Raw genomic sequence first — 13,008 nt, 5'->3', positions numbered from 1 at the left:
GTAGGAGAGATATTGTCCCCATTTTACACACAGGAAACAGGCTTATAAAGGTTTTGAATGACTTGCTGAAGGTCACAGAGCTGGCAGGTGGTGGAGCCGAGACCCACCCAGTTTTGCTTGACTCCGTGGGCCAAATGCTTTTCATATCAACATGCTAGCCTTCACTCTACCACTCTGTCTCCCTTCCACTTCCTTCCTTTTTTCCTCCTCAAAGCCTAAAGAGGTGGATGAGTGGTGGTCTTGGAAGGATTTTAAAGAAAGAAGGGCTAAGCCAGTTCTCTTTTATACCTCTCCCAAAGTTCTGCGATTTTCTATTTCCCCACACATGGCCTGGTCACCAGGATCCAAGAAAACACAGGCTTCCAACAGGGTCATGGTATATCTTTTTCTGTCCAATCTCTCCAGGGTTTCAGTGACTACATTTTTCAAATTCCAAATAAGGGCATATAGCCGGGAACATTGGCTTTTATTTAAGAGAACATGAGGACAACATATCTAAAATCAAAACTTAAAAGGTCCTTGTGGCGCCTGGCAGACAGACAGAGGGCCGGCACCATAAGGACTTGGTGACTGAGTCATTGGAGGTTGATCACACATGGAGAGTAAATCCTTGTCAGTGGAATTCAACCGGGTGGTCTTTCTGACGAATCTTTGTGTTATAGCCTTAATGTAGGCTTCCTGAACCTGGTGTCTTGTTAATCTACAAGTACTTATCTAGATACAAGGCTGTGGATCCTAAGAGACAAGCTGTTAATTATTAGCTCTAATCCTAGGCTAGAAGATGCCCATAAAGATTAAAACTTGTTTCCTTTTTTCTAACGATTAACAGCCTAGCTGAAGAGCTATCAACTGTAATTGGGGAACGAAGAAGGTAATAAATGCATTACTGAGACCAGTTGCTTTACAGAACCATTGATTTAATCCTTAAATTTTGCAGGTTGTAAATTACTCATTAGAAGGCAGAAAGCAAAATAGCCATAATCCGTTTAGTGCCTCCAAACTCCGAAGACTTAGAGGAGGAAATCCATGGAAACAAGAGACCTGATGTATTCTTTCACTGCTACTTCTTAATGGGCAAAGGTGGTTAAACAATAAGGACAAGCCCATGTAAATATCCTGATGCGCTGGTCCATAGGTCAGGGGTGGGCTTGATTCAATTCATGGAGGGCTGACCCACAAACTGTGGGAAAATGCCCCTTCTTTTTCCACTCAGTCACATCACACCTCCAGATTGTTTCATGAGAACAGAGCAATAGCCCATAGCATTCATTAGGGCATTCACTCCTATCTGTTATTTTCTAATCAGTGCCGGGATTAGGACAAGAGGCCAAGTACCAGAGAGAAATTAGGAGGGGGCAAGGAGGAGGCCGTCCCCCTCTCCATACACGGGGAACGCAGCTCCCAATTACAAAATGTTCAACTGCAAAATAACTAGATAATTAGCTTGTAGGTTTCTTTACATGTACAGAAAGCCACATATATTTGGCTTGAATATGGATCTTATAAGCTTAACGTGTAAACACTTAACCATTTACTAATGGTTTTTGTATACTAAGGGTAAAATTCAATTTCAGACTCTTAGTGGTAATGAAGCAAACAGTATGCAAGATGCCTTTGGCACTGGCATTCTGCATGGGTTTTGAGATCAGAATTTGAATCAGTGCGTATTTCCTTTTCTCAATAGTGTGATGCCCTTTATATATTGGGTATATAACACAGCTTCTGGCTCACCTTTAGGCTTTATTCAACGAAACAGCTACTGGCTCACTTCTGTACTGAGCAAGCATCTCTTTCATGCTCCTTTGCCTTTCTCCGAATAAAGATGGTGGTGGTAGACTCCAAAACGGAGCTTTTCTCTTCGTAAAAGTAACCAGACCGCGTAAGAATCAAACCTCTGATTCTGCAGTAGCAAACTGAGTTACCCAACACAAACGATTTCCATTCATTTTCTACTTGACAGTCTAATAAAGTTTGTGATTTCACCAGGCTGGTGCTGTGTCTATCTTGTGTTCCATTCACTACCCACCATGCTGCTGTTGCTTAATAAATCATTACTGATGATGAAACAAAATCTAATTTAAAAAATTATAGCTGTTCTGGAAATGTGTTTATTTACTTTGTTAAAGTAATTATAAAGTGTGCCCTAGATAGATCATTTAACCATGGCATGTGATAAAAATACTGTTTTCTTCCCACATCTTGCTTTAACAAAAAAAGCTACATTTTTTTTTAACAGCAGAAAGCTATACTAAAGAATTTTAAAGATCCCTGGCATTAGAAATAGTGATATCGAAGCATTTGAAAAAACTGTTGAGACATCTTAAGAGAAACAGGAAATAACTCATAGTAATTTTGAAAATTATAGCTTGAAGCTTCTAGGTCACTTGTCCCATGAAAGACCCCATTCTGGTCACTTTTAGTGGAGACAAGAAATGACATTTGGCTTTTTCCCTTTCCTGGGGATGAAGTACTTGAGTTTTCTTTCGACTTACCCTGAGTGGATTTTCATTAAGGTAAGGGGGTTCACCTTCTACCATTTCAATCGCCATAATCCCCAGAGACCAGATATCAACTTTTGGACCATAAGCTTTTCGAGTCACCACCTCAGGTGCCATCCAGTAGGGAGTTCCCACCATAGTGCTTCGTTTACTTTGCTCAGGGGTGATCTGGGCACAGAACCCAAAATCAGCTGCAGAGAAGAAAAGTCAGTTAAAATCAGCTCAAATTCTTTTTCTTTTACAAGAGGTCACTTTCAGATACGGCCATACTTTCCTTTAGTTAGACTCTGAGCTTCTACAACTGCCTGGCTCATATCCTTTTGTTACCTGACCTCTCAGCTGGTCCAGATTTTAAACAGGTCTGAAATAACCGACTGATGTGATGTCATTTTTACTAGACCTCAATCTGGTTCCCTCCCCACACTGTTCCCTCTAACTTACAAAATCTTTTAGTTTTCTAATTAGGTATTTGTCATCCAGCAGATGGAAGCCATTAGAAATTCTGAACTATCGAACCCCCTAAATCTGGTCACGATCTACAGGAACACAACATTAGAAAAATTCTTTACCTCAAACTGGGCTCTAAATGCCTTCAAACCCATCACTTTCAATAGCCCTTTTCTTCTCAAGATAGACAGTAAAAGAGTAGAAATCCCTTGACACTCTCTCATATGCCATCTGAACCATAATACCTACTCAATTTAACAGAGCCATCCATCCCAAGGAGAATATTGTCACTCTTTATGTCTCTGTGGATCACTTGGTTTGAGTGCAAGAAATCCAAAGCTTGGAGGCACTATTGAATCAGGAAAAAAAAGTTCTAATTATATCACAAAAATTTGTTTAGATGTGCTTCATTTCTAGATAAATTTTGGGCAAGGGTATAATTTTATGTTGTTGGGTGAAATAAATTACTAAAGGTTTTCAATGCCATTTTGAAATCATGTTACCATTTACATCAGTGATGCAACTTAGCGTTATACATGTGAAAGCTCCCGAATCAGACTTGGACATGAAGAGTGATGGTGTGATAAGTAGCACTAAATCGTTAATAAAGCCAAATGAACCAATTACTATAATCATACTTTGACTTACTTATCTGGAGGATATGGATTCAGCTTGGTCTTTTACAGATACAGTAAGCATCTGCATCTGTGGTATGATTTCATGTAGTAGGTCTGGAGTGGAACTCTGGAATCTGCATTTAAAACAAGTGCCCCAAGCTATTTCTGATGGACCAACCGCCAGGTTTGGGAACCACTATCTAGGCTCTGAAGTAACTATAGGTACTTGTTTGGAAATGGCTTTGCATTGTAATACTAAAAGACGGAAACCACAGGCTAAAGGTTGAAGAATCCCCTGAATATTTTAAGTTTGATTAATTGCATGAATAGAAAATATATGTTTTTAGTGGATATGTGTGCATACTGGGAAGGAGGAAATTTAAGTGAACAATTTAAAATAAAAAAACAACGAAAGACTAGCTGGAAGTATTTGGTTTTGTTTTGCTATCATTGATTTTCAAGTTTCAGTGGGTCAGAGTTCCTCCTTGTGTCTATAGAAAACCTCAACGAATGGGGTAGAGGGTAACACCCAAGATGAGACTCCAATGAGGAGTATTTGTGTTTTTTTTTATATTGAAAAAATTAATATAATAAAATATCCTTCGTTTAGCTTGAAACTAGGGATATGCCACTGTTGTTGGAAAAGAGGCAGACACAGACTCACTGGAGGGCTCCAAGGGAGGTGAAGATTGTACTATGGAAGCAACTACTTTCTGGACTGAGGGAGGATCTTATTTAAACTGCCTTCTAGAAAATGATTGGATTATAATGTGGTCTATATTATACATGTATTACATTGCATATGCAAGGCAAAATAACTGTCATGTAAAAATTCCCCCCAGTCAGAAAGAAGTTCCATGCCAACATTACTGTTTTCCATAGTCACCAAGACTCCAGCATGCAGGCTTAGATATGGCACCTCGTGAATGGCATAATAGAACTCAGAAAGATCCACAGCAAAGCAACTAAAATAAACAAAGGGGCTGGGGAGGGAGGGTTAGCATTTAAATTGGAGTTAGGATCTTCAACTGTTTTTTAGTACAAAAGATGTACTATTGCTCCTTTGATGTTACAAACATTCTGAATAATCAAAGATACAAAACTGTCAATCTTGGTGTTCTCATCAGCCAGAGAAATGCTCTATTTTCTTACCTCTCTGCAGACGGCTGCTATCTGCCCTTCATCCATACAGGTCTCTGTGACCACATCAGTCAAAGAGCCACCAGCCAAGTATTCCATGACTACCCATAGTTCATCACCCACTAAGTAGCTACAAGGAGAGAAGAAAAAGACGTTGACTCAGGCCTAAGGAAGTAGAGACCCTTCTATATTTCCATTAAGAAGGCAATGTGCAGTTAGTCTCTGCATTCGGTCATATTACATAACAAGAGGAAAATATCAATAATGCGTATGAGACACTTCCTTAACATTAGAAGAGAATATGCATGGAAATCAAAGGATCATCAGATAAAAGTGCACCATGGAAGGAAGGAAAAGAGCAAGGAGGCCTCTGGTGACTGACTACTGTCAATCCTTCCATTGTAAAAAGCTAGTTTCAATGAACAGGATCAGTGAATAGCCCTTTTGGATAACTCAAGCCACAGTGTTGACTTCTTGGACTGAACTGCCCCATGGCATACAGTTTTTTGTTTGTTTGTTTTTTAACATCTTTATTGGAGTATAATTGCTTTACAATGGTGTGTTAGTTTCTGCTTTATAACAAAGTGAATCAATTATACATATACATATGTTCCCATATCTCTTCCCTCTTGCATCTCCCTCCCTCCCACCCTCCCTATCCCACCCCTCTAGGTGGTCACAAAGCACCGAGCTGATCTCCCTGTGCTATGCGGCATACAGTTTTACAGGATAATTTATTCAGATCTCAGCATTCTTTTTGATTCTACTCAATTAATTACTGAAATCTTTTCAGGTAGTGGCTGAATCAAAGAGAATCAAATAGACTCATGTTGGCAATGGATTTACTGGGCTGAGGTCTCAGTTCTGATAGAAGTCAGTTATGACATGCCCATTATCTTTAAGTAGTTATTGAGGGACAGCCCAAGTGATCAAATATGGAGAGGCAGGTCACCAGAGCAATGTAGGCAAATTCAAACCCCTGGGATCATCTGAAGGCACTTTAGCAGTATGATCAGGTCTCTCTCTTCCCCTGCTCAGCAAGAGAGAGAAATTACAGTGAATGGAATGACCCCAACAATTCTACCCTGCCCCCAGCTTGACATCAGTATGAAGCAAGCCTTTCTATCCAGTGGTGTTCAAACTGCAGTGCCCGTAAGACTCACCTGGGAAGTTTGTTCAAAAGGAAATTTCTCATTAAAATTCTCATTTCATAAAAATGAAATACCTCATTAGTTATGGAGAGCAGCCTAGAAATCTGCATTTTTTTAGAAATGCAGTTTTTACAAAATTACAAAAGTAGAGTGAAGTCACTCTGCTGCAGATGGTCCCTAAATGGCACTTTATGAAAGCCTGATTTCGACTATAAAACCTGACCCTCCTTCGTTTTGCCCCCCTTTTGCCTCCTTCTGTACCACTGGTCTACTTGGCACAAAACACAGAAAGCAAGATCTTAAACTCACTGAGGTTGTAGACCTGGTCTTGTTTCCTTTGTATCCCCCCAGAGTACACAGCACAGTGGTGCTAAACAAACACTTATTGAAACTGAATGAGACAGATGTTAAACCACAACTGAAGAGTTAGTGCTGCCTTTAAATGCCTATTAATAACCCACTGCTAATACCACTGATGAAAGAGACATTAATTACCCAGTCTAGGAAAAAGGTTTGAGATTAAAGTCTCAATTCCCTAGACCTCACTGTCAGTTCATCACAAAACACCCATTAAAGCAGGGCCATTGTAGTCTGCCTCCTTTACTTAGATAGCCAGAGACTGCACTGGCTCCAAACAAACACTTGATGAAATGTTTAAAACACCACAGCTCTCTCCTATATGCAATAGTCTATTTCCTGGCAATATGGGGTCACGATCCTCAAAAGGAAATTACACAAACTGCTCATGTTTAGAAGCAAGACCATAAAATGTGTCTTCAAATGTTTAATGGGTGGACAAAGATAACTGCGTGCAAATTTAGCAATAGATCTGATACTCAATATTTTGTAGCATTTGAGAACTATTTGTAGAATGGATGCTAAATGAATAGATCCTAAATAAAAATAATTGGCCAAGAAAATGATATCCCATAAAGAAAACAAGTACATGATGAGAGAAAACACTTACCTATCTAAATAATTAACAATATTGGGGTTCTTATTTTCCCTCATGACCAGAATTTCATTAATAATTAATTCCTTTTTGGGTTGCTGTTGAAGGTTCATCTGCTTTATGGCCACCTGAATAATGATTAAAATGCAAGAATGAATTGCCATCATCTGACTAAACACAAACATCCATATTTTTTGGCAACAGAGTCAGGCATACAAATTCTTTATTTTACTAAGCTCTTTCTCGATGCCACAAACCCACGCTCCTTTTCTTTGGTCAATCATGAATTCGTCATTCACTTCAGATACTTTGGACACCAGAGAAGTAAACGTATGTCAACCCAGTGCTACCCAGTTTTTCAGGCACAGATGCCATCAAAGAGGAATTCTGATCGATATGAATAAACGAAAGTAGAAGTCAGAATTGAATGTTAACACTTACCTCTTGTCCTGTGGCAATGTCTAGTGCTGTATAAACAGTACCTGATGCCCTGTGAAGGTGAAAATGATCAAATGAATAAGCAATCTAAGTGTTATCAATATATTTTCTTTGGAATTATATGTAATCATTTTCAGGAGAGGGAAATCAGAAAACTCAAGATTAAGGATGAAGTACAAAAGGAACAACCATTTTGTATAGTAATTGCTCCCCAAACTATCATGATGTATCTCTTTTGGTGGGCCAGGAGCTCCAATCAGATTTTCTGTGTGCCACGGAACTAGGCAGTCATAAATTGAGCAAAATGGCCTTGTTCCTTTCAGGAAACTCCTGGAATATTTTGAACACTCCTTGGATGTTGCACAACCAACACTGCAGTCCTTGATTAAATACTTTAGGAAAGATTATATCATCTTTTGCTTAGGCAACCGTAAATTAATCTTTGTTTTTAACATATGGACAGAGTGGCTTTTTTCATATATTTCTAATTCTTAAGAATATCTTCATCTAACAAATTAATCACTCCCAGTACAGGTACTTACTGCACTTACCTGTAATGTAGCTATACAAAGCAATACCAATATGGCTTTATTGTTGAGCCATTTTTTTCTTTTTGTTAAATTTCGCAACAGCTTCTACACTTAGGTTTCACTCCAGCCCACTATTGTCTTAAAATCTATCATTCCTTAAGTCTTAGTAGTACTCATGCTTCTATTCTAACTTCAATTACGGGGTTCCCTTGCTTTGAAAATAGAAACTGTCTCGTAAAGCTGAATTCCCAGTAACTTTCTGTGAAACACACATGCATTCTGAACCACCTCCCTACCCCATCCCCATGAAAAAGGAAAAGCCTAGTCAATTGCATTGAAACATTTGTGGTGAATAAAGGAATTAGGATAGAGATCAGTTCTATGATTCAGCAGGCATTGTAATGCTGCTACCTTAAGATCTAAACTTTCTGGTAATTGCTGTTTCTCCTTTGCTTTCTATTTATCTCCCTTGCTGTTTTGTTTTCTGAGTCCAGGAAGTCTTTCCTTATGTCATCCATTTCCTTGTTATTCTTCTCCCTTCTCCCTGGATCAGCCAAACTACTTCTCACAGGCCTAGGAAGTTTACATTACCTGCTCCTAGGGAATAAAATGGGTGGCGTAGTAGAAGGAATATTTGACTGCTAACAGAGATCGGAGTTCTAATGTTTGCCCTAATATCAACAAGCTATATGATCTTGAGGTAGTCACTTCCCCTTTCTGGGTTTCCGTCCCCTCACTTGGAATATAGTGATCACAGTAACAGTGAACGTGTATTGAGCATGTTGTGCGTGTCAGATACTACGGTAAGAACTTAATCTTACGCAATCCTTACCATGTTTCTGTAAGGCAAGTGCTTTTACCCCCATGTTACACACGAGGAGCCTGAGGCTCCAAGAGGTTAAGTAATCTGCCCAAGGTTGTATAGCTTAAAATCTAAGTCCATCTGACTCTCTGACCTATAAAATACAGGAAAGGGGCTACTTCATTTGTAAGGTTCTTTTATTCCACGGTCTAGAATCTAAGAACTCTACTGCCCTCCTCACACCCTCGGTGTGGGTATTTAAATATCTATTGGAATGAGAGTGAAAAATCACACTTAATTAACAGATGTTACCTAAATTTGGTAATTTCAGACACTCCTTAGGATTGAGGCTTATATTAAACAAATCAGTCTCAATTTTATGTTTGAGATTCTGGGTTCAGAGCACATAGTTGGTGCTCAAGAAATATTTGTTCAACGAACAAACTAATACAAGTCTTTTCAAGCAAACATGTAATTGCAATAAAACCGTTCCTTTCTGTGAAGGAAACATTTCTTCTACTTAAATCTACGGATAAGCTATCAGACATTCCTGATTTCAGGGGCCAGTTTGTGATTTGTCCTTCTGAATTCAGAATTGCCTGGGTTCAAAGGAATAGATCACCTCAACCTGGTGTGTATTTCAGCTGCATAAGCCCTGAGCAACTACTTAAATCTATTTGCAGAATGATTCAAAAATGCCTTTACTTGGTTTATTCCTGTATCCATAGCCAACTTGCGCAATTCCTTCAGAGGCAAAAAAAGTGATGGCATCTGAAAAATGAGCACCTATCTCATTGGGCTACAGAGAATCGAATGGCACAATCTATATAAGCATTTAGCCTTGTGCCCAGATGAGAGCTGATACTTAATAGGGTAACTGCTATTTAAAAAAATTTTTTAATTTTATGTTGAAGTACAGTTGATTTACAATGTTCTGTGAGTTTCAGGCGTACAGCAAAGTGATTCAATTATACATATACATGTATCTATTCTTCTTCAGATTCTTTCCCATATAGATTATTACAGAATATTGAGTAGAGTTCCCTGTGCTCTACAGTAGGTCCTTGTTGATTATCTATTTTATATACAGTAGTGTGTATATGTCAATCCCAAACTCCTAAAGGTGGGAGGAGATGGCAATTGCTATTATTATCATTTGTTGCTGCCACTGCTGTTATTGGTTTCACAGTAAAGGAAGACTGATTTACTGAGTCATTAGTTGGCACTTCCCAATCTCCCAGCCAAAACATCCTTGCTAGTGTCTGCCCCTATTTTCAAAAAGGACAAAGGCCAAAGCTGACTTATTTGAACACTTTTTGGAGCTCCTCCGTCCTTCCCCCCCACCTTAGGAAAGTGGTTTTGCCTTTTTCTTTAAGTATGGAATGTCTTTATCAAATGAAGCCACACGCAGCAACCCTCAATATAAAATGGGAGCTGCTCAAGTTAAAGCTAGGGAGGGAGGCTCCAAATTCCTGCCCAAGTGGCCTTCCCCTTATTCAACCCCTCTGCACCCCCCACCCCCAAGTCCATTTCCACTGGCCTAGGAGCTAAAATTGCGATCGACTTAGAGTACAAGGGGGATTAGTCTTTAGCATCGCCAGAGCTTTACCTTTCAAATCCTTGGTTTTTTTACTTCCCACCTCCCTCAGCATTTCATTGTCTTAAAATTGTTAGAGTACTAACCCTGGAATCCCAATAGCCAGGGTTTTATGGCATTCTGTGGTATAGAATTGCTACAAATCCCTACTCCACAGGAGTTTGAAGACCCTGAAACTCTAGAACATAGGTTATTAACTCAAAAACGAGCTTTTCTCCTCACTTCCCCTTCCTCCACCTTATTGCATATATGCCCTTGTTGGGTGGGAACCATTTCCCCCTTCCCCACAACTCTTGTTCCCAGTCTTATAATGGTGATATCCTCCCCTAGCCCGCTTCGCACCGCCTATCCCCACACCAAACATGTTGTTAGGCATTTGGAATTCACTGCCCTGACCAATAAGTTATCGATTGGCCCAACTTCCAGCCTATGTAGAATCCTCAACACAAATGCACAAACTCAGGTACGAATCCGCAGAGTAGAACTTAGTGTCAGCACTCCTAGCACTTCTCTGCACCCCAGTTCCGATGCCTGTCCGTATTTCAGCAATTTAAGATTCAACTGATATAAATATGAATCTCTCTCATTCTCTTATTCACCTACTAAAGCACTCTTTTCGGCCACTGAGGGGTTAAGGAAGTAGGCTTCATCCCCATCTACTCAAACCACCCGGGGTTCAAATCCTGCACCCAATTCCTAGTTGTGTGATCCTGGATAAATAATTTCACCTCTCTGTGGCTCAGGATTAAAGGAGGATTAAATGTGTACAGTGTTTAAAACCAGTTCTGGCATATAGTAATTGCCTAACAAATAATAACAATAATAATACTTATCATTATTATTAGGTTAATTGCTACCTAATATATTCATTAAGTTCCCAAATTGCAATCTGTGGATCACTAGAAATCTTTTTAAGTATCTGGGAGTTTCCAAGATATCTTGGTGTTTCAAATTCATAACAGAAATTTGATATTTACCTAAGATGAAGCTAATTAAAATATCACATATATTTCCTTTTAGCTAGAATTATATCAACTTGTGATTACAATACATATCTCATGTTGGTCAAATTCTCTAAGTAGCAGTTATACGTTTTTTTGTTTTTTGTTTTTTTGCTTAATAAAGTATGGGAAATAAACTATAATAAAATATAGTTTAATAGTTATTATTATTCACAATGTGGAGTTCACAGAGACAAATGATTGAAGGAGTCCTTGGTGGTGAAGTTGGGAAGTACTCTCCTTATAATAGGTGATGCACAGTAGTGGGTACTCCCAAAGAAACAGTCTTTGAGCCAACACGATGCCACAGTAATTCCCAAAAGACAAGTTTTGCGGGCTTCTCATTGTGGTGGCTTCTCTCGTTGCGGAGCACGGGCTCTAGGCGCTCGGGCTTCAGTAGTTGTGGCACTCGGGCTCAGTAGTTGTGGCTCGCGGACTCTAGAGCACAGGCTCAGTAGCTGTGGCACACGGGCTTAGTTGCTCCATGGCATGTGGGATCTTCCTGGACCAGGGCTCGAACCCGTGTCCCCTGCATTGGCAGGTGGATTCTTAACCACTGTGCCACCAGGGAAGCCCTCCACCAGTCCTTCATTGTAGTTATACTGAAGCCAGATTACTATAGGGAGACCATTTGTTTATGATGGGCATTTTGTTTATTCCAAACCTCAGTCCTTCAGATGGTATAAAGAAATCATGCCTTATCAGGACTCAAGGGAATATAGAGATCATCCAGTTTAACCTCCTCACTACAGATGAGAAATCTGAAGCACAGCGAGTTGGGGGGTATGCCCAAGAGGACACAGCTAGTAAGTAACCAAAATCTCCTAACTTTGAGCAAGAGATCTTTTGGTGAACCTATGAATTCAAGTATTCAATTCAATTCAATCATAGTTCAGTGAACTATGATTCAAGAATATTAAACCAACAGATTGCTCAACCGTTGGGCCTCAGCAGCAATTACAGTGTGATATATACTGCTGGGTTCTTGGCATCACATTAGATGCTTTATCAACAGTTTCTCCCTGACCTGGCCAAGCACTTAATATTCAAATGGAAACACTGGCATCTAGCCTAAAGGGTCCAGAAAGAAACAAACAATTCACTATTTCTCCCTTTTCCTCCCAAGACAAGTCAGTTTAATTATCAGTAATCTTCATCAGGTTTTGATGTTTCCTGCAGAGCCAATGTCAAGCCATGATCATGAGTAGTTGCCAAAGCAGCAACATGGTAGGACTTACAATTTAGATAAGTCACTCTGATTTCAGCATAGAAATATTGATAGATTAGAGGAGGGAAAGAAGGGCAGGCCAGTGGGGCTAGGAAGAAGCTCATGGTCTGGGAGAAAAAGGAAAGGGCAAGAGGACTAGAGGGGCTCAACGGGGTCCGAGGAGAGCCTCATGGGAATAAGAGTGAGAGAGCCAGGAGGATAGGGCATTATTCAAGTTTAAGGTTTCATAAGTATAAATCTGGTGCTAATGAGATCACAGTCAGGGAATTAATCCACATTTAGGTTGGTTATTTTTTACATCTACTTTGACTTCTACTGCTGCTGCTGCTAGAAAAGGTTGTATCACTTATTGAGCCTTACTTTCTGCCTTCTCTCTGTAAATGCCATGAGCTCACTTAATGCTCATCCTATACAACCCTATGAGGTCAATTATATTATCTTCCTTCTACAGATGAGGAAATTGGAACTGGGAAATGGTAAGTAGCTTGCCCAAGGTTACACAGTTAGAGCCAGCAGCTGAGCTCAAAAATCCATTGGTTTAATGTAAAATAGATAGCTAGTGGGAAGCAGCCGCATAGCACAGGGAGATCAGCTCAGTGTTTTGTGA

At 39.7% G+C, this 13,008-nt stretch overlaps 1 protein-coding gene and 1 long non-coding RNA gene across 4 annotated transcripts in view; one reads left to right on the top strand and one right to left on the bottom strand.

Annotated features, from left to right (window-relative positions):
* PAK3 (p21 (RAC1) activated kinase 3) overlaps nucleotides 1-13,008 on the bottom strand; it is a 113,896-nt gene that overhangs the window by 18,529 nt on the left and 82,359 nt on the right. For all 3 annotated transcript variants that reach the window (XM_036839485.1, XM_036839486.1, XM_036839484.1), the window contains 5 exons: nucleotides 7,247-7,295; nucleotides 6,821-6,933; nucleotides 4,715-4,832; nucleotides 3,195-3,294; nucleotides 2,493-2,689 (listed from right to left, as the gene is read on the bottom strand). In XM_036839485.1, coding sequence (XP_036695380.1) covers nucleotides 2,493-2,689; nucleotides 3,195-3,294; nucleotides 4,715-4,832; nucleotides 6,821-6,933; nucleotides 7,247-7,295 — 577 coding nt within the window. The remainder of the gene's footprint in view (nucleotides 1-2,492; nucleotides 2,690-3,194; nucleotides 3,295-4,714; nucleotides 4,833-6,820; nucleotides 6,934-7,246; nucleotides 7,296-13,008) is intronic.
* LOC118888465 overlaps nucleotides 1-13,008 on the top strand; it is a 400,177-nt gene that overhangs the window by 324,833 nt on the left and 62,336 nt on the right. The gene's annotated exons all lie outside the window — the stretch shown is intronic.

This window comes from Balaenoptera musculus, chromosome X (assembly GCF_009873245.2).
Source record: "Balaenoptera musculus isolate JJ_BM4_2016_0621 chromosome X, mBalMus1.pri.v3, whole genome shotgun sequence".
NCBI lineage: Eukaryota > Metazoa > Chordata > Mammalia > Artiodactyla > Balaenopteridae > Balaenoptera > Balaenoptera musculus.
Note: the sequence above shows the minus strand (reverse complement) of the source record. Positions and strands in the feature narration are given on the sequence as shown.